The 27,584-nt window shown below is 33.9% G+C and overlaps 1 protein-coding gene across 18 annotated transcripts in view; it reads left to right on the forward strand.

The window, feature by feature from the left end:
• Positions 1 to 27,584, forward strand: part of ADGRL2 (adhesion G protein-coupled receptor L2) — a 224,582-nt gene that overhangs the window by 160,589 nt on the left and 36,409 nt on the right. For 16 of the 18 annotated variants that reach the window (XM_045064769.1, XM_045064775.1, XM_013059192.2 and 13 more), the window contains exons 4-9: positions 7,105 to 7,214; positions 13,571 to 14,371; positions 20,952 to 21,245; positions 21,797 to 21,900; positions 22,771 to 22,956; positions 26,675 to 26,858. In XM_045064769.1, the coding sequence (XP_044920704.1) occupies positions 7,105 to 7,214; positions 13,571 to 14,371; positions 20,952 to 21,245; positions 21,797 to 21,900; positions 22,771 to 22,956; positions 26,675 to 26,858 (1,679 nt within the window). Of the gene's footprint in view, positions 1 to 7,104; positions 7,215 to 13,570; positions 14,372 to 20,951; positions 21,246 to 21,796; positions 21,901 to 22,770; positions 22,957 to 23,747; positions 23,787 to 26,674; positions 26,859 to 27,584 lie in introns of all 18 variants that reach the window. The other 2 variants (XM_045064782.1, XM_045064777.1) reach the window with 2 other exon arrangements.

Below are 27,584 nucleotides of genomic sequence, written 5' to 3' on the forward strand. Positions count from 1 at the left end.
GATTACTTTCCTTGAATAAATCTATTCTCATTAGATCTTACCTATTCGTATTTTAAGGTCACCTGCTATATGTGTAAAAATTTATTCTTAATTTGGACTCAGAAGGTCAAGAGTTCTAGTGCCTAGAGTACTGTACATTCGTTCTTGGTCATTTGGAATTGTTAGTGTTTGAAGTGATTTGGAAGTTTAAAGGGTACTTTTTTCCTCTGTCTTTAAATAGTCTCTCTCCTAAGTGCTTTTATCATTGGCTTTCATGATACAAAATTATGTCCAAATTGACAGAATTCTCTGAGAATCAGGTACAGCTGCTTGAAGCAGAATTGGATGTCTGGTATTTATTTTCTAGTAACTGTGTTTATTTATAAACAGAAATAGCCAGGCTAACTACTCATCATTTATTTCATTCATTCAAAAACAATTACTGAATCTCTGTTATGTGAGAGGCATATAATCACCTCCAATAAAAATGTAGAGGTTGACAATATCTTTTTTCTTTTGTTCCTTTTTATGTTTGCCCTTTGAGGTAACTTTTCTAATTTTTTTTTTGAACTGGTTTATTTGAGTAGAATAAAATTTACTTACAGACATACAATAGGTTTGTTTAATTTTTGTTATGGTTTTAGTAATTGAGACTCAGGAATTAATATCATTCCTACTTATTATGAGAGAATGGATTCAGTTGCAGTAATTCAACTATAGATGTTGGGTTCATTAAGAAGAAATTATCCCCCATGTGTATGTGGTTTAAACTCTTCCAGGGTACTCTTGTGAATGTTCTGCTTATATATGGCACTTTGGAAAGGAGTGTCATTACATTATACCCTGGTACCTTGAAAACATGTAGTTTGTTTCCAAAAAAGTGAGCAGTTTTAACTGAGGTAGAAGAAAGAAAACAGACCCGTTACTGCTAGTATTTTATAATTGAATTTTAAAAGTAACAGATGCCATGAAGAAACTGAAATTGTGGAAGCAATCTTCACTGAACCTACAGGCTCAATAAAGAATTGGACTAATTCTAGAGGGTGACTCCAAATTTACACAAACATTAATTTTTAGTTTCTGTCATGAGCTTTTCTGTTGAATGCTGGAGTATTTGTTCAAGTCGGTAGATTTTGCATTTTTAATCTTCCTTAGAACTGTGGTGAATAATGGCCCCTGGCAGGAGATAATGAAATTTTCTTAATTTATATTTTCAAGCAGAAGCTTCAATTGAAAATGGCGTCCTATGGCCTGGAGACATAGCTGTAGTGCAAGTTTCAGGGGAGATGCAATAATAATGCAGTGCCATGGAGGCAGGGAATGATGGGACAGTGGAGAAGTAATTTAAGGAAGAAAAGAGAATGTACCAAAGCTTTATTGTAGCATATCTAATGATCTACTGAAGATTCCCAATGGTTTTTGGAGCATGACTGGAAAAACTAATGTTATCTTCCCAAAACAGAAGCCCCTGCTTAATCAGCAGAACAAGACTATTGATTAAAACACCTCTCACAATAGATTACACATGGAATCTCATCTCCATACCTTGCACTTGGTAAAGTGTAATAATGAGCATAAGATAATCAGAAGAAGAGTAAAAGCAATTTGCTGGGCATTGTACAATCCAAGGTTAGAATTGGAAAGGAAACAAATTGCATGAATAGTTGGCCTGTTTTTAAAACTGTACATAGGAAATCTTATGCACAGGATAGGAACTACTCTGGAACAATAAAAGATATTCTGCCCCTAGTCAGATCCCCCTCAGGTTTGCAAATCTATGTCCACCTTATGTAAGGGAGTACTTATTATTGATATTTTTGGTATTTCATTTTTGTTGCATTGTGCAAAGAGTTCGCCTGCATTATCCCATCTAACCTTAAAGATAAACTTCGAAAGAAGGTTGTAAGCTTTAATACATTACTTAGGGGCTCCTAGTAAAGGCAACAAACAAACTGGAATAGAAACCCCAGTTTTTTCTGACTCTAAAGTGTCTGCTTTTAAACACTAATTTTCCCTAATAGCAAATGATTTTGCTTCTGAACAAAGTCAAATGGTACTCTATATTGTTGATTCTTATATAGTTTATTTTCAGATTATAAGTAATGTGTGCATTGAGCTTTCTTTCATTTACACTTCTAAAAGATGAAGGAAAAGCAACATATTAATAGTTTGTTTGCATTATTAATATTTCATTAGTGATGAATCAGTACCGTCCCCAAAATAAAAAAAGATAATGTTTCTTCAAAGTACTGCTAATTTGTGCATGACAATTTCTAAGGTAATTTCCATATATATATGTAAATTAATGATAATACACATTTATAAATTGCCTTTTCAGCAATTATACATTTTGGTGACAACGTTTAACTTAATTTCAAAAATGACTGTGGATGACTTAAAAGTTAATATTGAAACCTGAGAATATTGATTACATCTGGAAGATAGATACACAGTATTAATACTTTTAACTTTTACTGTATGCTCATTGTGATTGTTAAGAGAGTCATTAGATATTTTGTAAAGTATTTTTCTATTATATATTATGCACAAACCTAGACATTATCAATGACTTTAAATATCATACTCTGAATTTTGCTGAGAAACAAAGGTATTGTCATTCCCTTATGCAAAGGATGTAAACCAATTGGTACTAATCTCCAAAATTATGTGGTTTTATTTTCATCAGCTCTTGAGATGTACATTTGGTTTCATTCCTAAGTAGAATATTTTTTTCCATTTAAAGTAGAAAGACTTGCATAAATTAGTTTTAAACTAATTTTTAAAATTCAGGTTTTTTGCTCCATTTAAAGCAGCTTTTTGACCTATAAAGTAGGATTTAGGATTTTCATCATTGTAGATGATGGGTTTTATGATTAAAATGTAAGTTTTACGTATATTAATATCAGAAATAATACTTTTCTTCTGGTGTTTGAATTTGATAATGTTACAAAGCATTTATTATTGGATTTATTTTAGTTAACATGTGGAATTCTCAGGATGAGTGTTGTAGTCTGTATATTTTAGATTAGTAAGAAAATCAGTAGAAAAAATATTTAAAATGATAGAAAGTTACAACCTAAAATAATGTGTAGAAATAATACATAGGTGATCTTTTTAATAGTGGTTTTAACACAGTGATGTGAAATAATAAGCCTTTTGTCTGTACATGCCAGCTTTGGGAAATTTTTGGAAATGTGCTTAAGTATTAAAAACGATTAAATGCTTAGACTTTGAGACTGAGTGCCTATTAGGTACTTCAACATTTATCTACTAGTTTGTGTTAAAGCATACATTATACCCCAGAGATTGCTTAGACGTTATTTGCAAGGGTTGCCTTTATGCCCTTGAGTTCTAAAAACGATTATTTTCTTCCTGTAGTTGAACCACCTTATTAAAATTTGTTTTAATAAAGAAGTCATAGGTTGAATATAGAAAAATTTACAGTGATTAGAGTGGATCTTTTTTGTTGTGACTATTTTTAATGACATTCTCCTAGGAAGCATGGTGTAATTTCACAGATTGTCAAAAGTTTTATTTCCAGATTTATTTAGTGTTAGAAATTTTAATTAGCTAGCAAATATTTAGGAAAAGATTATATCTTCCTTCTGTTATTAAAAATGAGTGTAAATGAGATGCACCTATTTTTAACAACCGTATTCTTCTGCCTTGTTTTCATTCATACTTAATTTTTTATGCTTAACATTTAAGAAAAGTATAGATTTTTAACAATGAATCCATATAATATTACCAAAATAAGCCGATAATCTAATAGTTAATAGAAGCCATGCCTTTGCTGATAATCTTTTTCTGTGGGGGAAGAGGGAGAAAATTAAGCCAGGAACTATGCCCAAGACTGAGAACACAAGCAACTGAAGGCCTTCTTTTCTTGGCTTAGTTGTACCTTTCATTTTCATTAGAATGAAAACTTGAAGCAGAGCAGTTGGTGAGAATTTACTTTGCTTCTGTGGCTAATTGCTTTCTCTTTCCCTATCTTCTTAAATGAGAGTCCTTTATAGCTTTACAATCTTACTAACAATATACTGGTTAAGGAATTTTCTGATTTTTCTCAGTCTTAACAGCTCTTATTTGGTATTTTCTTTCCAGTTGTGTCCCCACACTTACTGAATTTGAAAACTTCAGGTTCTCACTTCTTCATTCATAAATGAATGTATATAATTGTATTTTATTTCCATCACTTTGTTCTCCAAAAGCTTAGGTATTCTTTCCCATGATACTGGTATGCAAATCTGATAGTCTTATTCTTTTTACAATTGCGTTTCTCTTGCCGGTCTTGTTTTAGCCCCCAATTCCATTTTTTTTTTCTCAAATTCAAGTTCTAGTATTTCCCATATATAAAAAGAATATTTTTGACATCTTGGGAAGCTTGAATTCTAGAAATCTTTATAATTTTTTTTTCAGGAACTCCGTTAAGTCTTCTTACCTTCATTTTACTTAAGATTATAACCCTGTAACACTTTCTGCTTTCATAAAATAAATGTTTTGTACAGTGTGATTATTAAAAGACATAAAAATCATATGGTTGATATAAACTTTGGTAATTGCGTTTGACATTCATTTGAACTTGTATTTGTGGTCAGATGACTAATGCAAAAAAGTTCAGAGAAAGTAAATATGAATAGTTATTCTTCATTTTATGGTGTTGGTCTCTCTTAAAATATAGTGGAAGAAGGAATTCTTACCCCTTGTATACCTCTTGGAGACATCTGTGGCATTGAAAAGTATGAAATAAAAGATATTTTTTAAAGAGTTTAATTTTTTTGAGAGAGAGAATGAGAGAGAAAGAGAGCATGAGCAGGGGGAAAGGGCATGACCTGAGCCAAAGGCAGATGCTCAACCAACTGAGGCACCCAGGTGCCCCAAATAAAAGACATTTTTGATCCCATATTATATTCATATTTATTTATCTGATCATCAGGGGGAAGATGGATAATTGTCGATATATTCTTTGTTTTTTAAAAGATGTATTTATTTATTTTAGAGAGAGAGAAAAAGAACACATGCATGGGTTATTTATTTATTTATTTATTTATTTATTTATTTTATGATGTAAATTCCTAAATCCTTTGGGCTATACCCTCTTTCACTCTGGTCCAAAATCCTTCAGTCTTGGTCCATTTCAACCTTGAGTGCAACTCCTTTACTCTGGCCATGTTTTCCCGAAAACATGGCAGGGTTTTGTCGAGTAGCTATAAAAGGCACATTAAGGGAATATATAACAGGGATGTCAAGTCGCAGGAGATTAGATTTCCTGTTTCTGATAGGTATGGGAGTGAGAAAACGGGAGGATCCTTGGAGGTGTAAGTCAGTATAAGGAAGGAAAGGACCAGTAGTGGTTGAGGATTCCTTGAAGATCAAGAACAAAGTGGGGAACTCTCTTATTGTTGTAAAATTTAAGAAAGAAGAAAATATGAAATATTAGATACTGATGTATTGTCAATTCTTAAATTCATCAGTTGTTTAAAATTTAAAGATATGAAATTGGTTATGTGGTTCACGTTAAAATAATTCATTTACACTAAATGGAGAACCACTGACAAATTTCTTCAAATGATTGAATCAGTTTAAGAGAAATGCAGATAATGGAAGTAAAACATGATGTTGCCTAAGAATGTGACACTGCACCATTTCCATTGTCTGTGCTTTTGAAAATTATTCTATGTGGTATGTTTTTTAAAATAAATAGCATACACTACTCTAGATGAATTGTGATAAAAGTTATTATTAGTTTAATATCTGTGCAAGCAGTATTATAGTTTATGTAATATTTAGGACTTTTGTTTGAAGTTTTTGAATATACTTTGACCTATGAAACTTACCTGTTTGATCCTGTAGGAGTTTTCAGGTCTTGCTGCTCTTCAAGGACGAAACTGCCTGGTTTGAGTTGAAATGGCTGCAAGGGTGCATGACTTAACATACCTACCCCTCTTTAATGCATATCTCCTTCCACTATCTTCATTAGTTGTCATGCTAAAAAAAGACATAGCTGGGTTGTTTTGTTTTTTTCCATTTTTTATCGGCCATTTTTAGTCCAGTTATTTTACACTCTAAGAATATTTGGTATTCAGATTGTTAAATAAATTTTGTTATAATGCTCTTGTTCTGCTTGCTTTGCCTTCTTAATTTATGCACTATCTCAAAATATAATAAAATCCTGCAAACATTACATTCCGTTGAGTTGTAATCAGGGCAAATTGTAAAGGAAAATGGTTCTTGCCTTTATAAAGCTTATAAAAAGATCATTTTGAAAAAATTCATAGAACTTAAATAAGTATCATCTTACCTAAAATTCTACCTTAATCCTAATAATCTTGATGAGTAAGTGACAACATAAAAATAAAATAATAAATAGGACATTTTAGACATCATGTTAGTGCTCTTCTCTTTAACATTCTATTTCAGAGAGTATTAATTTAAAAGAACCTAGGTTCATAGTCATGTTGTATTTCGTATAAGCATGTGGGGAATCAATGAACATGACAGGAGTAAGAACAGTCTTAGACACAATATGTGCCAGGCACTGTGCTCACTGCTCTAAATGTGTTCTGTCATCGATCAAGCCAGAGCACTGAAGGTGTGATCTGTCAACTTGCTATCTGTTATGGAAGAGTGCAGAAAGTTCCTGTAATAGAAAATGTAACACAAACTGGATTTAATGGATAAACCTAAAAACCTGGCTTCTTCTTTGTTTTAATGTGTTCTCAGAACTTACTTCCAAGCTATTCAATTTCTGACTGTTTCTGTTTAACCATAGTATCATTTTTAATTGTTATTTTAGTTCTTAAACATGCAAAATATACTTTTTTCTTAGTACATGTCGAAAATGCTAAAAATTCCAATTAGATGTATAGTAGAATAATAGAGAACTCTTCCTTTCTTTTTGCTTTGAATGAAAATATAGTGTGGCCCGTGATAAAGAAATAGAACAATATAAAATAGGATTTTTATGTCTCTGTATTTAATAATGTGGAGCAACCTAATATCAGTTGAATTTTTTTGTTTTACGGTACTAGTTGCTTAAAATATGAATCAGTTCTGTCTTAGATTTCTTTATTAAAAACAAACTAATGATTACGTTACACAAGTTTGGTTTGTTTTGTTTTCTAGGTGCAACAATCGAACACAGTGTATAGTAGTTACTGGGTCAGATGTATTTCCTGATCCCTGTCCTGGAACATACAAATATCTTGAAGTCCAGTATGAATGTGTCCCTTACAGTAAGTATGAAGTTTGTGATGTTCACTTTCTCCAGCATTCCTCGTTGATGCTGAAAGACCACACATGTGAAGGAAGCATATGTTTATGGCCTACAAAACCATTATGCATGCAGAGCACTAACAGACTCGGGCCTCCAATTAGCTTCATGAAGTGTGGAAGGAAGCCACAGTGTGATGCTGGCCAAGTGTCTGTCTGTGTTCTTAAGTGTTTGGCTTTTAAGACTAGTGTTTTTCCAGAAAACAAACTTGAATTAGCTATTCACTAGGGCAGATAGAAATCTGTACTTTTGCCCAATACCAGTTGCTGACAAATTGGTTTGGCTCACAGTTTTCTAAAGAAGGAATTGAATGGCTACCTGCTGTTGTGGTAACTTTAGTGCCCGGTAAAAGCTACCATTGTAATAAGTGAGGCAAGTGCTTTCCTTTTTTTGTTTCCTTGTCCTTACACGAGCCTTTCTTTTACCAGATTCAGTGTTAAAATCTTAAGAGTAAATAAAATAGATAGAACAAAACCTTGCATATGCATCTATTTTTAATTTGACAACATCCATTAGATCCTGTAGAGGGATATTTAAAATTCAGGTGGAAGTTTCATAAGTACTCTTCAGTTCCTGCTCTAATTCTGTGTAGTTTTCCTCCTAACCTCAGAATTCATACTGCTGAATTGTATTCTGCCCTTTCAGTAGAAAAAAGCATTTTAGACGACCAGAAGTTTCAGTATGTTAGGTAATTTTCATAAGCTAGTTTGTTTAATAGTGTTCTTCTTTACTTTTTCAAATAAAAAAAAAATGTATCTTGTAACCTGGATTCATGGGCATTTAAATTGAAGTCTTTAGCAGCAATTATCTTTAGCAGCAATGATCTGAGAAAGTTTTATACACTTCCCTCTTTTAAAAAGGTGGATTTGAACTAAATATGAAATTGCCTTTTCTAGAACCTCAAAAGCTAGATCACTATTCCTGATAGATTTCTATGTCCAAACTATCAATATTTTTAAAACCAAAGGACTGAATTCAGATAAATATATATCCAATATACTAGTAGTACATTCTAACATGTCCTGTGAATGGTGCGGGCTCTCTCCTCTCTGCCCACAGTTTGGATAAATTGTTTTTTTGTGGGTATCAGTTAAAGGCCAAACACAGATTATCTTTTCTTTTCATCCCCGCTCTGTGTTCCTGTGTTACAGTGAAATGGATGCTTTTTATGTTTTCAGTATTTTCTATACCATTTGTAGGATTGGAAGCCTACTGAGTGCACTGATCTTTATATTATTTCTCTTGTGTGTAGTGTTGGTGGCTTACATAATCATTCTCCTGTGCCACTAGAGGAATATTGTATTCTTTTGAGCTAACCAAAATTTTGTTCTGTAAAGTCACTTCCATTTGAATTTATTATGGTTTCTGTCCTCAAATTAGAAAAGGAATACAGCATCCATTCCCAAACAGTGGAATCAGTCAGAGCTGCCAAGAATTGTCTTTCTGGAGCCAGTTCCTGTAACCTAGTCTATAGACCAAGAACAGTGTTAAGCAAATATTATTTTCAGACTCTTAAGTTATTTTTTGTGCTGTTTTAGAAAGGAAAATGTGGATATCTTCTGGAACATCTAACTTTCAAAATTTTACTTTTTCAGTTCTCCAGAAGTATTGTATATTGTGCACTAAACTTGCAAATAGCTATATTCAGAGAAGTATTTGTTCTTTTAGTTTGTGTCCTTAAAAAAAAAAAAAAAAAAAAAAACCCACCTGTAATTAATTCGCTGTTACCTTTCTAGATGTTTGCACGAGGCAGAAATAAGTCTGGCTTTTTTTTTTCCCCCAAATTATTCCATGCTAAAGAATAGAATTATAATTCCTATATACTGTACAGTAGTGACACACTGTCTATTGCATGATTTTCACTAATACAGAAATTTAATGCAAAGAATCATTTGAATTGTTTTGACATTAGGTATGATTCTGTATTTCCTTATCTCTTTTCCTTATTTTCTTCTCCTTTTGTTTCTTTATGTTTCTGTTATACCCATCCCTTATACTTTTATTTTAAACCCGTATTTTCCCCTTTCCCTTGTATTTTTGTTTGTTTGTTTTTTTAAAGATTCTATTTATTTGTTTGACACACAGAGATATCAAGAAAGGGAACACAAGCAGGGGGAGTGGGCGAGAGAGAAGCAGGCTTCCCACTGAGCAGGGAACCCAATGTGGGGCTCTATTCCAGTATCCTGAGATCATGACCTAAGCTCAAGGCAGATGCTTAACTGACTGAGCCACCCAGATGCCCCTCCTCCTTGTTTTAGTACCTTGTATAATTTGCATACCCCCTTCAAACTTTATATAGTTGATAAAAATTGTCACTAAAACATTAATTATATGTCTTTTACCATCTGGCTTTATGCCAGTTTCTATCCAGAGCAAATTCTTGAGCGGTTTACACATCTAAATACTTTACCTCCTTTTAAAAAAAAATCCAGAAATTTTCTATGATTTTTGAAAATTTTATAAGAAATTTATCCAACAGAATTTATTAGAAATGTCATTGTTTGTTTTACTTTTTATGTTTATAGACAGACACATGTAATACTACATGTGACATTTATACCTACCCAGATAATGCCTGTGTCAAAAATGTTATGTGTCCTGCTTATCCTTTATCATTAACAGAAATGTTAGTAATTGAATGTGTATGTGTTTAAAAGAAATCATAAAGATCTTATAGACTAAATGAAAATAATTATTAGAATTTCGTACCTTATAGGCAAGATTGGTTTTGCTATTTGTGCCCTATTTTTCAAATTATCATTAAATTATACAAATTATACCATAATTTTAGCTATAAGTTTTGCCTGAGAAAATAACCATTACTATTAATTAAATTTTTTAATGAATCTATGTGAGATTATTCAAAATGAAATAGTGTGTCACTTCAGATACAGAGTATGTAGGCTTAAGTTTGTTTGGGGCAATTTTGTTTTGTTTTTTGCATATCCATCTAGTCCTCCTCCACTGATGTTAGTGGGTTGTGTATTTATGTTTGGTCTATAGAATAGCAAATGTATTGTTATGAATTAATTCATAGTCTTTTAAAACAAGTTGCAATATACATTTGGCATGTGATGAAGAATGCTAATTTCATTAACTTTATCGTATTTTTATATTCTTCTGGGTTGATGAAGTTTTGGCTAGTTTGACAGATCTCTGTCCTTTGGGTTTTCATAAAAATCATAATGTAAGGACTTTTGTTTTCAATATCCATATCTTACATGATTCATCAATCATCAAACTTTTATTTAATTATTTTTTATTTTTACATTTGGCTGTTACTTCTGTTTTCATCAGTTTTAAATTATGTTTTTTCAAGTGATTAGTTAAATCACAAAGGAAGACTTCCCTATTTAATATTGTGCTAAGCAAATGCACGGTCATTTTAGTGTATCACATAATAAAGCCTAGCCATTTTCAATGAATGGAAAGCAATATATTTTTATACATTCCTTAATGAACTTGTTTTAAGTTCTGTTTTAAATATGTAACATATTTTAAAATGTATTATTCCCATCCTACATTTAATTGATTCACTCAGTAAAATCATTCTTTCCTGAAAAAAAGAATATGGCTGTATATAAATATAGTCTGAGAAGTCACAAGACTAATAATTTCTCTTATCCTCATTTTCCCACCACGCCCTTCCGTTATTGATTCTAAACAGGTATAATATTGATCTTCGTTGAGGAGTAGTTTTAGGCCTACTGGTTTATAAAAACGATCTGTTTCATATCAGTAACGCTGAACTTACTTTTCCTGGATATAGTCAGAATTACACATTATAGGGCAAGTATGTTTCCTGAAAGTGGTCAAATAAACCAAGTTGGATGGGGAGGTGGTATTGCTTAATGCAGAGGGTTATATGCTATTCCTGTAGCAAAATATTTGTATGGCATTTCTCCCTGAGGTATTTCAGGAGGTCAGTATTTAATCTTGATGAATTATTGTAATTTTTAAAAATTAATCAAGCTAAGACATCTTAATGAAATGTGCAACTACAGTGTCTTTGAGTAATCAGTTTGGAGATAGAATATTAGCACACCCTAATGCATTTTAATAAGGAAAGAGGGAGAATCACAGACATTAATCTGGTCACTTTATGAAATTCAGGCAACATACTTCATAGCCTACATACAATCCAAAATAGTGTTTTATGGTTTGTAATTATTAGACTTCTATTTACCAACAGGAATCTTATATAGCACCCTTCCTAACTGTATAATCCGTTTCTTTAGACTTCTTGGAGGGAGGATTTTTTTCTCTCATATAACTGTACTAATCAGGTTTGTTTTATGAAAGCATTTACCTCTTATGGGGTCTGTGGAGTCAAGGTATTTGCTTTGAATGCTTGGTATGATTGTCGTTGCATGCTAGCTTGCTTTCTGTGTAAATTGATGATGGTAGACAATGTCATAATAAGCTAACCATAATTCTTTCTTCCTTTTTCTCCTTGCCTACTGTGCTTGCTTTTTCCTTGTATGTATTTTTGCTTACTTTTTTTTTAAAAAAAAATAGACTTAATATAACAAGTTTGAGATATGTAATATAGGGAATTTAGTAAGAATTTTATTTTGTAAAGTATATATAAACCTAAATAAGCAAATTTACTAAATCTTGGTGGGAAAGAAAGACACTACGTTACCCCACCCTTCAGAATCCTTACTGGGATAGCAGGGGAGATTTATATATCCTGCAAAGGAGGCATTTTTTTTCTTATAATTAAGATGGATTTTTCTAGAAATAGAAATTAATAAAGAGACATTAAAAAGTACTAAGATGCATAATTATATATTTATTCTTACATAAATGTCTTTGGGAGAGTGTTAAAATATAACCGTATCAATATTCATTAATTTTGACCTAAGGTCCAAAATTGAGTTTCGTTTTTTTATGATATATTTTCCTGTTGTTATGTTTACCTGATTTTAGTCAATTTAATAATGAGCTCATATAATAAGATAGATGGGGATGATACACCTTTGCATGCATTTGTGTCTGTAGCATAAGTATATAAAGTAAAACTGGATAAAAATGCTGAGTGACTTTAGAAAGGCAAGAGTATATATACCATGCATTAGTGAAGAGTTTCATTATTTATTCAGGTACACTAAGTGAAGCAACATGCCAACGTATTTGTATTGCCTCCTTAATCTACTAAAATGATTGATCCATGTTCCTTTATGTAACTTTAGAATCTTTCTCCTGCTAGGTTTTCCTGTTGTGTGTTTCTCTTTATCCAAAGTAGTACAGCTCTTATTCTTCCTATATTTAGCATCTATTACGAATTCAGTCTTAGACTAATAGTCAATTTATTTTAATCTTTTTTCTTTTTTCCTCGCACTTTTTTTTGTTTTTCTTCCGATGCTTAAAATAGAAGTGGAGCAAAAAGGTAAATAACGTATACAGTCTGAACCCCAGCTCCCTGTTATGTGCCTTATGGATGTCACCCCTCCTTTCCCTCCCTCCACAATACTCCTGACATCAAAATAATCAGCAGGATCTCATAAATGCACCTCATAAAGAAGTCAACTGTTTACGATGAAATTACATGACTGCTAAATCTGGTGATGGGGTAAAAATTCTGAAGTCGGCGAGGGGGAGCTGCTCCTTTCTGGGTTTCTTTTTCACCCTTTATCTCTTTTTTCGGACACCCCTGGATATTTTATTATTTACGTGTCATCCTGCCTGGCTTCCAGAACCCTCTCCATAGCATGCCATGGTTACAGGGTCTCCCGGTTGTTTCATCACTGCTTTCCTTGTATTTACTTTTCTCTGTTCCTAATTACATTTCCTGAATATTTATGTTTCTTCAATTGAAGCACCTTTGTTTTCAGTCTGACTTCTATAAAAGTTCTAAATAAGCCTTCACATTGGGTTTTTGTTTTATTTCCTTTATTTTAGTGTTTTGCTTTTGGGGGTTTGTAAGTAGGGTAGGGAAGGGAGGGGACACCGTTGGGACTAAATTAAAGTACTTTTTACGCTGTTACACACAAAGCTCAAAGTTTTGAAATATTAATTACCAGATTATAAGATTAAAAGCTCGTAACAAAAATGCACGTTGTCAGCTCAGTTATGGATGGTCTTAAACTTAGGCTTGTATGTGTGAAAATAAACCCCAGCCACTTTGTATGCTGCTACATTGATTATTGTAACTTAAGGAAAGAAGGGTGGTACTGTTTTAAGTATAAATTTTGGTTACATCTAATGTTAATAAAACACTTTTTTTCTCTTCTGAGTTGTGATCATTAAAATTTGTGTTTGCCTATTTCATTTTTTAACTTGGCTTAATTATTGTCTTTTCTCTGTGACTGTTAGTTTTTGTGTGCCCTGGGACCTTGAAAGCAATTGTGGATTCACCATGTATATATGAAGCTGAACAAAAGGCAGGTGCTTGGTGCAAGGACCCTCTTCAGGCTGCAGATAAAATTTATTTCATGCCCTGGACTCCCTATCGTACTGATACTTTAATAGAATATGCTTCTTTAGAAGATTTCCAAAATAGTCGCCAAACAACGACATATAAACTTCCAAATCGAGTAGATGGTACTGGATTTGTGGTATATGATGGTGCTGTCTTCTTTAACAAAGAGAGAACCAGGAACATTGTGAAATTTGACTTGAGGACTAGAATTAAGAGTGGAGAGGCCATAATTAACTATGCCAACTATCATGATACCTCACCATATAGATGGGGAGGGAAGACTGATATCGACCTAGCAGTTGATGAAAATGGCTTATGGGTCATTTACGCCACTGAACAGAACAATGGAATGATAGTTATTAGCCAACTAAATCCATATACTCTTCGATTTGAAGCAACGTGGGAGACTGTGTATGACAAACGTGCTGCATCAAATGCTTTTATGATCTGCGGAGTCCTCTATGTGGTCAGGTCAGTTTATCAAGACAATGAGAGTGAAACAGGCAAGAATGCAATCGATTACATTTACAATACCCGATTAAACCGAGGAGAATATGTAGATGTTCCCTTCCCCAACCAATACCAGTATATTGCTGCAGTGGATTACAATCCTAGAGATAACCAACTCTACGTGTGGAACAATAACTTCATTTTACGATATTCTCTGGAGTTTGGTCCACCTGATCCTGCCCAAGGTAAGAATGTTTGCTTGCTAATGCTTTTGGCTTTAAGCTTATTTTTAAAAGACTTGGAAGTTTTTTTCCTGTCTGTTTCCTTCTCCTTTTCATAGTCAAAGCTCAAAGGATAATGTATTTCATGCCGTCACATAGCGGGTAGGTACATTTTAGCCTTAGTTTGGCCTATTTTCTTTCTCTGAATTTTTTTATTTAAATGTCGATGACAGAAAATTGTAGCATCATTTGTCAGTTCAGTTTTTCATTGCTAAAAATATAATACCAGCTACAAACCTGTTAGCTTTGTGTTTTGTTTTGTTTTGTTTTTTTCCTACCTGACTTCTGAATTGATTACAATCTATGTGTAGACCTTTTAACTTCTTGGCGCCAGTGGTTAAGGGAAATGTGTGTTAGGAAATCCCAGGAGAATTGCTAGGCTTGATGTACAATGTCAGGCATAAATGTTCTGCAGTTTTGGTATCTGCTGTCTGGATAGGAGAGGGAGTCATCCAACATCCTCCTACTAAAATCACACATTTATATTTCCTGATAAATTAGTGATGGTTTTAAGTAAATATTTCTTTGACTTTAACTGTCACACATAGACTAAGCATTAAATGATCCCACGTGGTGATTTATGAAGATGGATCAGCTAACATTTTCAATTTGTGTTCTCTTTAGGTATCTTTGTGGAGGATCATTACTTTAGAAAGTAATGTAAAATCTTGGGAAATATATTTTAGTTGATCAACTGAATTCAGTTCTGTGGGAAACAATTTATGAGGGTAAATTAAATGAATATTTCATTAAAACAAGATTACCTCATACTCATGATAAAAGTAACCTATTCATATGTTGTTACAGAGCTTGTACTAATTATAAGTCTTTTCTATTTGAACAGTAATATTTGTGTTTTAAAGATCTGAATATTTCAATATACTCAGTTATTTGGAATTTTCCAAGTATTAAGTTACTTGAAAATTTTAGGAACCAAGAAGTTCTTTGGAGTGACTAAATCAATCTCTTCAACAAGGTGAAAAAGAAATTAATATATCTTTCTGTCAAAGCAATACTCACACTCTACACACTTAAACATAATTACATGTACCTAAACATTTTTTAAGATATACTGTTACTAAGTTCTAAATATTGTAATAGGGTCAGGAAGGACCTTAAAAGCAAAAGTCACAACTTGTTATAGTTGACTTTCTAATTTGAATCATTATAGTATACAAAAATATGTGATTTTTTTTCTTTAAAAAGTAAGAGAATAATAACAAATTGACTTAACGCAAGACCCCTTTTATTCTAATTCATGTATGGCTGGAATTTTTTTGCATTAAATTTATAGTAGTAATGCCCATTATCAAATTTTCAGCAATTAAATCTTCAAGGATAATAGCATAGCATCATTTACTTTTTTAAATTTTTTAAAAGATTTATTTATTTATTTTAGAGAGAGAGAGAACATGAGCCAAAGGGCAGAGATGGAGAGGGAGAGAGACTCTCAATCAGACTGTGTGCTGCTCAGAGCCTGACATGGGGTTCCATCTCAGGACTCTGAGATCACTACCTGAGATAAAACCAAGACTCAGAGACTTAACCAGCTGACTATACAAACAAGCGGCCCCAGAATCATTTACTTTTAAATTTAGACATATCTTTTTCTCATAAGGCCAGCAATTTGGGACGTTTTCTGTATCTCAGCTGTTTTTCTTTTTCTTTCCTTGTTTTATTAACATATAATGTATTATTTGTTTCAGGGGTACAGGTCCGTGATTCATCAGTCTTACACAATTCACAGCACTCACCATAGCCCCCAATGTCTCGGCTGTTTTTCTAAAAGCTAGTACCATTCTTCTCCTTTATCCTATAGGTTTGTCAAAGGCAGAATTCAGGAATTGACAAAATCTGACATTGTATATTGATTGCTGCGTTAATCTTTTTTGTAACCTGTGTTACTCTCACACAGCTGTTACATTTGGGGCAACAATAAATCTCTTCCCCCTCCATTAGGAAAAAGAGAAATAAAATACTTTTAAAAATGCAAATTCATAATCAGGCAACACCTGAAAGACTGTGAATAAATTGAGGACAAACTCAATTCAACAAAGAATCATTGCCCCGTCTACTTGTCACAAAGTACTTTGTGAATGCAAGATGAGTACTGATGTAATTTTCCATATGTGGCTTATATTCTAGTAAATAATTTGATCCATTTCAAATGAAAAAGTCTTCAATAATTTAGATATTTTTTGAAAACCAGTTATCAGCTTTGAAAATGGGAAATGGGCATATTTGGTAGTTGTGTTTCCACAACTGGGTTTTGTTACCCAATATAGTTAGCCACTCATAAATATTCCCAGAAAGTAAAAATTCTTATTGTCCCCGTATTAAACTCTTAGTGATACCAAGTTTTATATGACCTAAATCTCTCTTGCTCCTGATTGAAACATATTCTCTTTTCTCTCTATTGTGATTTATCTTCATGTGCTCTTAGAGACTCCTGTCTCTCTCAGATGGCCTGATATCTATATGCATGTAGATGGGGCCTTGCAGAACTATTCTGGCCCATCAGTTTAGGTCAAATCAATAAGCCACTGTCAGCTTTTCTGAAGCAAGATCCACAAAACTGATAGGACAGAGCAGTCAGAGAATTCAGATCTTTAGCCGTCATAAAACAATGATTGACTGGTTGGCTGTAGTTTAGCCTTATGTACTAGATTTGCTACTGTGTATGTTTCTAAGGTATACAGCATACTATAAAATTACCATTCCTTTCGATTTTTGTTGTGGACTGTTTCATAGTCTATTAGCTTCAAAACTTTTCCCCTTTTATAAACACAAGCCTTTTCCTTCCTAACAGGGCAAGTATATTATTTCTTTGCCCTAATCATGGTTTTCAGATACATGGTTTTTTTTTTTTCCTTTGAATTTTTAACCTTATGTTATCTCTACATAGTTCAGTTGCTCCATATCTCTAAACTAGCTCTTTATTTCCTTTTACCTTCTCCCCCTCTAAAGTGGGCTTAGGAAAAACCCTTTCAGTCCTATTTCAACTCTGTTTCTTAATCTGAATTGCTTTATATTTACTTTGTCTGCAATGTTATTTTTCTTAAATATTTTTTTTATTTATTTGAGAGAGCGAGCACGCACAAGCTGTGGGGAGTAGAGAGGGAGAAGGAGGCTCCCCGCTGAGAAGAGAGCTGACTTGGGGCGCAAGCCCAGGGCCCTGGAATCATGACCTGAGCCAAAGACAGACACTTAACTGACTGAGCCACCCAGGTGTCCCTCCCAAATATTGAAAAGATTTTGTGTCTTGGGTTTTGGCAGTTCCTGAATATTTGTCTTAGAATAATTATGAAGTAAGACACTTCAGTAGTATGAGGGAAAAATTTTTATCAAGAGAACTAGTTAGGTTTATTTATTTAGGGAGTGTTTAGCGTAGAATATATACTTCTTGAAACATTTCTCCACTGATAATGATTGCTCAATAAAAGATGCTCGTTATTTTTAGACATTGAATAAAGGTAAATTTAATGAATACGCATTTCTGCCTTTCCGGGCTACAGACTCATTGTAACTAGAGTTCATTCAGTGAACAATGAGTGAGTTCTTGGACCCCCGTGAGGGAAGCACTACCCTTAAGATAAATGGATGCTGTTGTTAGTAAGCACTACCACAGTAAATCGAGGCATTCTGTATGTGTGGTTTGTTGAAATTTTCAAGGGCAGTTCTTAAATATGTTCATGAGCATTTTATTAGTACTGTTTTTGGGTCTCTATACCCAAATGACAAAAGTAAGCAGAGTGCTAAGTCACTTAATCTGGATGCTTGATATGACATTCTGATAACTCTGGGACAGAACTTTGTAAAATAAGGTTTAGATTTGAGATATAATTCAGCTGTGAATTGCCATGTTTTCTATTACGATTTATAGGACATTATGCCATATAAGTTACATTATGAAACTTTTTGTCATCTGTTGCTCTAGTATTTTATATTATCTTCCCACATCTTTTCTTGTTTTAGAGATTTACACAGAAAAGTATCAGTTAGATGCTCCAGAATAAGGGCAGATTACTTTGTGGGATGCCATACTTTTTCCAGATTCTATGAAAATTTTTTGCCTAGAAAAGTAAGATCATAACATTCAAGAGTATGTTCGGGTGACCTTAAGCAAATTGCCTAACCTTCCCCATGGCTCAATTTTCTCATCTGTAAAAGGAAGATAATCATAGTGGCTACTTCATGGGGTTGTGTGGTAAGGATTAAATAAGATGATCTGATGATCCATGAATGGTGATTAATATAGCATCTGGTACATAAATGCTGAATAAGTGCCGGCTTTTATCACTATCAGATGCCCTGTTGGGACCTGTCTTCACTTATGGAAGAAATGTTAATTTTTAGAAACAACCTCTGCGCTTATGGCTTCATCATTAGAAAAAATTGCTTTCTGTAAAGTTGCAAAACTTCAGCTTTGCAAAATTCCAGAAATTCTGATGGCCTTTCAAAAGGGTTTAGTTTTGCCACTTACAAGTTTACTTTTAGGTTCTTCATGATGTCCCAATATTTCTTTGATTTATCTTTGAAGAAGATTGATTTCCTTTAAACTTTTGATGAACAAAAGGTGAAAATGTATGAAATTTATTATCAAAAACACATGCAAACCACAGTATCAACCAGAAGCACTACTTCACATGCTACAAGAAATTTTGTGCATTTACCAGAGGTCATTTTATTACCTACCTTGATTCAGTTATCATGATGCTTTCCTGATGCTTAGCTAGCAGATCACTAATTGTAGTATTATTAAGACATATTTCCATGACTAAAGACATAGTAATTAGTGCAGTGTCAAGGGATACATAAGGTGGTGTGGCACTAAACCATTTTCCTCTGTCCTTTTCGTTTATGCTCCGATTTCCCACTACTTAAGATTTGATTCAGAGGCAGTCATTTGACAGTTGTGTAAAAGAGGGTGATGCTTTTGACAAATGTTAATTGAGAAAGCACTGAAAGCCTGGCTGCATTGTAATCAAAAAAAAGTTACAGAGGTTTAACAAGATGTCAGGAAAGTGCTTTACAGAAAAAGATAGACAGGTTTGAATCGGTTTCTGCAGCAGCTGGGTAGACATGATGTTTGACACAGCATCTCTCATATGGTCAATAAATTATGCCCTGGAAATAAAACACATGATTAAAAAATTTCTCTTGAGGTAGAAGGAAAAAAGTGTAGAAAATGTCTATGTCTTTTTTTGACAAGAAGTTTCTCACTCTTCAAGAACTATAAACAAGTACAGACTACTTTTTGTGATGGACTTAGAATATTCTGTCAGTAGTATCCATACTATATAAACAACTACTTTTGAACCAAAACTTAAAATAATGAGCATATTAGTGATAAGATGAACTTGTTTTTTAAGTTTTAATATTCTGGTTTGTTTCTTACATTATAGAGAAAGCATTAAAAAAGTTAATGTTTAGAAAATAGTTTTTAACTTGTTATACTCTATTAAAAGCATCATATGTATAAGGTTTCAAGAGCCAGTTATCTGCAAATGTTGATGAAGCTTTAGTGTGAACACCTAATAGATTTTAAGTGATAGCATTAAAGTTTTACTGGCAGAATTTTAGTTGTTAAAACTAATTAAATGGCAATCAATGAAGGAAACATTAAGCTCCATTTTTTTTTTTTTTAAACCTGGTAGATTAAACAGTTGGAAGTGATGCTGGAAATAAAAAATAACCTTTTAAAATAATTTCAAATGTGTAACTGTAGTTCCTTTTACACTCTGTATTGTCAGTATGGTATGTAGGGTTGGTTTCAAATTAGGCATAATTTGATCTAACCTGTTATCCTGATAAGAGATTACATCGTAACCTCTGACCAGAACTAGTTGGTTGCATTTTCTACCTACGTTTTCAAATGTAAATATGCTTAATAAAGCCTCAGATGTTTCCTTACTAACACAGCACAAGCATGCCAAGCCTATCTTCTGTTTGGATCTAATCAGGCATGCTCAAAAATCTCTCAAGCAAGAATGGCTGCTGGGTGGAAAGATGTCACAGTATTTATTTTCCTGCAAGATGTAGAGTGGGTGACTGATTTTTCTGTTGTCCTAATTATATGTAATTCTCAGATTTTTATTGATGCTTTGAATTTGATTACTTACAGGGTATGGGCTTATATAAAAAAAGAATTTTTCTATATTGTTTCATAGTGACATATACCTGGTCTAGACACTAAAACTGTCCTTCAGTTTCTGTTGGATGATAAATGATGAAGTATACTTAAGCTGTATTATCAAATATTTCATTTAGAAGTAGACTTAAGACAATTAGAGTCATACAGAAAAATCCATAGTAAAGTCTAAACTATCATTACTTAGCCAACAATATGAATAAATTGGAATAAATGAGGGGATTTATTCTTGCTCCTCCCAACTGGTATTCCCACTAATTCTCATTTTAGTGGTTTTGGGATAGTTGGTTGGGAGGGGTTTTGTGTTGTGTGTGTGCATATACACATTCACGTGTGTGCCTGTATATGAGTGCGAGTGTGTGTGAGATTAACATACTCATCTTTTTTCCGTAGTGCCTACCACAGCTGTGACAATAACTTCTTCAGCTGAGCTGTTCAAAACCACAGTATCAACCACAAGCACTACTTCACAGAAAGGCCCCATGAGCACAACTGTAGCTGGATCACAGGAAGGAAGCAAAGGGACAAAACCACCTCCAGCAGTTTCTACAACCAAAATTCCTCCTGTAACAAATATTTTTCCCCTGCCAGAGAGATTCTGCGAAGCATTAGACGCGAGGGGGATAAAGTGGCCTCAGACACAAAGGGGAATGATGGTTGAACGGCCATGTCCCAAGGGAACAAGAGGTAGTTCTTGTAAAATGCCAAACTTATATTTTTAAATTTAGTGTGAGTAGGTTCTGAATTACACTGAAGTGATTTCGAGGAAAGAGAGACGTTTATGATAGCTTATTTTTTTACTATTTTTGTTAATTTTGGTAATAGAGCATTGGTAGATAACTTACAGGCTCATGGACAGTAAAAGTTATTTAAGGTCAGGCCCGAATTACCTCTCTCCCTGTTGAAGACCTATAGGGGTCAAGCCTGACATTTTTTTGCCCATGGACTCCAGGGAGGCTTCCTTACTGCTGCCTTTCTCATTGCATGTATCATTTTGGATAAGTCCCAAGAAAATCAAGGGCTCTTTGTTTGTTTGCTATAAACGTCTGATATTTCTATGCTGACTTTATATTTACTGTTTATAATCTGCATTATACCCTACTCTTTGTCAGTTTCTGTCAACCAGTTCCATTGGTGTTCATTCAAAATTTAACATGTAGTGTAGTATCATCATAGCTGATTTCCTGAATGCATGCAGAAAAATAGTTTTTCACTGCTGTTTTCTACATCTGTTGTAGGAACTGCATCCTATCTCTGCATGGTTTCCACTGGAACATGGAACCCTAAGGGCCCTGATCTTAGCAACTGTACCTCACACTGGGTAAATCAGCTGGCTCAGAAGGTTGGTTGGAACCTTTTACTATGATACACATTGATGATTAAGGGTGTTAAGGTCTAGCATAAATAATTTAGCTTTGTATGTTGAAACTGGCTTCATCGTTCTTTGTTCAGTAGAAAAATAAGAAAATCATGTATAGTTTTGTCTGTAAACTATTTATTCAAAGCTACATATGTTTTGGGGCATGCTGTTTTCTAAGTTAAGCTTTTTAATGAGTAGATACTTGCTTGATTTCATTTATATTCAGTTTGTTCTGTTTCTTTTGATGTTTGTAAGATGAATAGCCCATCGGCCCAATAAATCAAATACCATTAAGTTCGCAACTGAATCCACAGAATGCAAGCAGATGTTTATATCACAGATGATTATGATAGAATAAGTAAAAACGACTTTAAAAGGCATTAGTAACTTTAATATTACAACACAATGCGGTGGCATTTTAGTTTCCTCTTTGTCATCTACCTTTCTGAAATGCAAGTGAAGAGTAGATAATAACTCCCAGTATCATACTGATTACATTCTAATTTAAATTTCTGGATCATTGGAATAAATAAATAAGATTTTTAAACAGCAGTTTACAAATGGGTGGCGGTGAAATGAGAAAGCTATCTGAAAAACTTAAAAAAAGACTTCTGGTTTTCTTTTTTCCTTTCATTCCTTTTAAAGGTCTGGTTAAGAATTTCTTTTGTGTGTTGAGGATCTAAGAACCTTTAATCATATGAAATGAGGAGAAAGTTATTGGCCTCAATTAGTTGCAGATTTTGACATATTTGCAAATATTTCTCTCACCACAACAAAGATACTCAGGAAAAGAACAAGAAGCCGCAAACAGAGCAAGAAATCATACTGAGATAATATAAATTGTCATTTCAGATCAGAAGTGGAGAAAATGCTGCTAGTCTTGCCAATGAACTGGCTAAACATACCAAAGGGCCGGTGTTTGCTGGCGATGTGAGTTCTTCAGTGAGATTGATGGAGCAGTTGGTGGACATTCTTGATGCACAGCTGCAGGAACTGAAACCTAGTGAAAAGGATTCCGCCGGACGGAGTTATAACAAGGTGGGTAGGAATTTCCTGTTATTTAATCAGACATTTTATATGGCAGCTCTTGATTCCTCCAGCACTGGACTGCCAAACCTCTGGCCCCCTTGACATATACTCAGAAACAAAATTTCTGATATGGTTAATTTCCCAAGTTGAAAAAGGAACAACATGGGGGGGTGGGGAAGGTAAAATTTCTAGGGAGATTTTAGTTGGTGGCAGACATTGCCTGATTGTGGTCGGTATTCCCTCTTAAGAATGCATTATCTGCACTTGGAGAAAGTGCGTGTTCTACGTCTCATATACTCTGTACACTAATACATGCAGCTTTTGTGGTTGCACTAAAATTGTAATGCACAGAGGAATGTTATCCACTACAATATTGCTTTCAATTGCAGGTTTTGGGAGAAGGGCACGTTTCCCTCTCTAGGAGATAGTATATTAGTGCCATTAATTTTTTCTAATACGACAAAAAATTGATAGTTATTTTAACCATACTACCCAACAAGCATAGGAGATTCATATTAAGCCAAAATCTGTGGGTAATATGGTGTTATAGGGTTAAAAAACAGACATTTTTGTTCTGGTTTTATCGTGATACTTTGGATTAGTACACTTAACAAAATGCAGCTATGAACTATAAATATGCAGTTTTGGCAATCAGTGTAAACTCACAAAAATCCAGAGGACCACCTTGCATAACAAACTTTGAAATCAGGAACACCAGCCTAAGTTTTGAGGATTTCTTTTTTTCCTCCTTTTCAACAGACAAAATCTAACCTCTGATTTTCTTTTCTTTCACTAAAAAGCTCCAAAAACGAGAGAAGACATGCAGGGCTTACCTTAAGGTATCTCTCCTGTGCTGTCACCCTGCTTTCTCCCTTCTTCAGCCACGCTTTATCATCTTGCTGCATGATCCAATGTATTTCAGTCTTTGATAATTATATAATGTGCCCCATATCAGCTGTACAAATGTTGACTTTTCTCAGGTATATTACTCTCAGAATAAGCAAATAATTTACCTTTATAATTTTTGCTTTTTTTCCATTCATCCAAACATACAAGAATTTAAATGAAATATCCTCTGAATTGGAAAGTAATCCTATAATCTCTTTGTTTCCTGTTGTCATCTATGTGGATTTAAGAACAACTTGAGTTAAAACAGCTATGATATATTCTTGGCAGTTTATCATATCAAAGACTGTATAGTCATAATGTATGTGCATGAAAAAGTCACTGCTTTCTTATCCCTGTGGTGTACTCTTAAATAAAATAGGCTTTGTCCTGAAATTTTTAGGAGTCATTTCTAGAATCAGGTTGATACATGGGGATGGGTTACTAGAAATGGAATATACATAATGTGACAGAGTTATCAATGTATGTTCTATGTTGGTCTTTATCAGGCTAAGAGAAACAGAAAGTCACTGTTTGGCTCAGAATCCTTGTTCACTCCAGCAGGTTTTTCTCCCTGGTATATCCAAGTAATAGGAAGCATGCTGAGGCTGACGGTAGACTATGCCATTCTAGTTCTGTGTGATAGATCAGAATAACATTACCAGCTTGCATTTGGTTTTATTATGTGAATTTTAGATGTTTCTTTTAGGGGGATGGTTATTTTCTAATCGTACTCATCTGAGGACCATATCCTTAGTAAATCAAACCTTAAGAACTAACCCATATGAGTATGACGACAAAACAAAAGCAGCTTTTAGTTTTGTGGAATAGAGGTTATTCAAAAGCCATGACTACCAGTTTCGGTCAGCAAGATCTAGAAGGAAATAAAGAACAAAAGAAAGAAGTCATGTCCCTAGTTTGCAAATAGACATTGTTGGACTCGAGAACCTGACAAGGAAAAGTGGTGGGAAAGTTCGTTTTTAGGTAGTAATATTCTGAATGTCCTTTTTAGCCTGTTTAATGGGGGCAAAGAAAAAACTGCTGAAGTGTATAGAATTTGTCGTACTGAAATTTTCAGTTCACCTTTAAGGTATTAGTTAATGTATGAAATGTAATAATTGGTATGTTGCCCGGGACGTATATCTTAGTGGCAAGAGAATAGCTTTTTCTCTTTGGCAGGGAGAGACTACTTAAGGAATATGATTAGGCTAATGATCGTTTTTGATTCTGCTAGAAAAGTACAAATGGTAATAAATAAAGAGTGTTTCAAATTAATAAAAGCATGTCATCAGCGAGTTATGTGTCTATGTAGTAAGTTTCAGCATGACCTTAATTTCTGACCAGTGTCATTTTCAGTATCTCTCAAAATGAGCTTCTCTGCTCAGATAAGACTAATAAAACTTCTTAAATTACAAATCAGAAGCTGACTTACACTATGCAAATGAAGCGAGTTCCCACTTTGTGACAGAGGATTCATTTGTAACTTAGATTAGAGACTCCAGTCTGTATTTCTTGGTGACTAATGAATCTGGCCTCCGCAGACCAATTTCTGTTCCACTCTAGTTAATGGCTGCAGCAGTATCACTGTGTGCATTTTGACTATTCTGTCTCCCATTAGAGAGAGGGAAGAAAAGCCTTTAACGCCACTTGGAAGTATCTTCCACATGCCAGGAAGGTTATGGGGGCTCACAAGGCAGATAGAACGAGGATATTAAGATGGATTAAGCTAATTACTCTTATTCTGACAGTAGCTTCACGCAACTTTTCCCCCTGCTTATTTCAATGTCGTACCTCAAACTAGCAATTTTTGTTGTTGTTCTTTGCACAATGTATGTTCTTTTCCCTCAGTGATTACCAATAGATTAAAACAATTTATTTACGATCTTAATGACATGTTGTGGCTGGGTACATGGGGTAGAGTAAGTAAACTTAGTGATTTCAGGTATTCAAGCCATGGTCAGTATATAGCTATACTAAGTATCAGTACAAAGGCCTGCCTTCAGTTGCTTAGCTGACTGGGTCTTATTTTTTATTTGTTATTTTGCATGGTAGTAAACAAAACCTACAAATACGAACATGTACAACCTGGATGTTTATGAAGACCTTATTCTATTTTTCTTAATAGTTCATTAAAATTTTTCATTAAACTATTAGTTTTCATTAAATTGTTCAAATGGGCTTTAAACGTTTTGATCTCTTGATCCTTCTATAAAAACAGATCATTGTCTATCATCTAAGGTGTACTCTCAAGTGCTTTCTAGCTGGATGGAGAATTGGAAAAGTGAAATATTCACAGATAATATATGAACTTTGAAATCATCTTGGTTTTTTCCCCAATGGTGTAATAAGTAGACAATGTTCTAAGGCACAATTTTGGCTATTACTTTAGTTTAGGTTCCAGAAAACAGTATGGTGTAACTTTCAGGCATAAATAAAAGGCTATTCCAGGGACATCAGTGTTTTCTATCTAGAACATTTAAACCTTGAGGTTATAAATAGGAGTGACCATGCATGTACCAGTAATACCTCAGGTTAAGAGTTGACATTGGTTGGGCTTCTCTTTGACAATGGAGATATTGTTAGGTAAGTATCCACAAGGCATCTGTTCACATTTACCCTTTATAATCACATAGCAATCTACTAATCTTCAGTTAGTTTTATTTTGAGATGGTAAGATATGTTCCTAATCAGCCAGGTGTATGTTGTTCAAGTGTTCTTCCATCTTGAAGTAAGAGTAAATCATCATGACAGATAAATACTACAGTTGTCACTAGTCAGTGATTGAAAATCACCTTGGTACTAGAAGCAGTCAGAACTAATGGTGGTTTTCTAATGGATGTAGGCAATTGTGGACACAGTGGACAATCTTCTGAGACCTGAAGCTTTGGAATCCTGGAAACACATGAATTCTTCTGAGCAAGCTCATACAGCAACAATGTTACTTGATACATTGGAAGAAGGAGCTTTTGTCCTGGCTGACAATCTTGTAGAACCAACGAGGGTCTCCATGCCTACAGAAAATATCGGTAAGTGAGTACATTGTCAGGATTAATTTTGATTTAGAAGATAAATGTTTAAGAGAATGATGCTTCCTTTCTGAATCTGTTCTTTCCCAGGGCCAGACTTCTCTTTCATCAAATTATTATTGATCACACTTTATAAAATTAATGCAAAAGCCGAAATCTGTCTATATCTTTTAAAAGTTGGTTTTATGTAGGGTTTCTCCCCACCCCACCCCCAACTGAAAAATCATTAAAGGAAAGAAGCTTAGAGTACTTAAATGCCAGTATATGGATTGCGTAAGTTATGAAAGTACTTGCTATGGAACTCTGGCAAATGCTTTTCCATTTTATGTAATATGTTCCTAATGAATTTAAATTACTTTCTGTAATCTATTCTCCAAATCAAATATTTTAGGCACACAGAATTTGAGCCAAATGTTTATACTAAACACAACCGCCTTCATGTGAAAATGTGGTCTGCGAACTACATCTCCCATAATGCAGACTGTCCATGCTTCATAGATTGCAAAATAGCTGCAGATAGTTTCGAAGCATTTAAATTTGGCATTTAAATGCTGTCCATGAGAGGTGGGAATTCACTTTTGATAATATTTGAAAAATTACAGTAAGTACAGTAAAATTATATTCATTTAGGCTTGACTGATGTAGAATTGTTGGTTATTCAGAGAAGTTGAACTCAAGCGATATTTATAATATCTTTTAGTAAAGTAAAAAAGTTTCCCAAGCATT

This window comes from Mustela putorius, unplaced genomic scaffold (assembly GCF_011764305.1).
Source record: "Mustela putorius furo isolate JIRA1106 unplaced genomic scaffold, ASM1176430v1.1 tig00003853_pilon_pilon_pilon, whole genome shotgun sequence".
In the NCBI taxonomy this organism is placed as follows: Eukaryota; Metazoa; Chordata; class Mammalia; order Carnivora; family Mustelidae; genus Mustela; species Mustela putorius.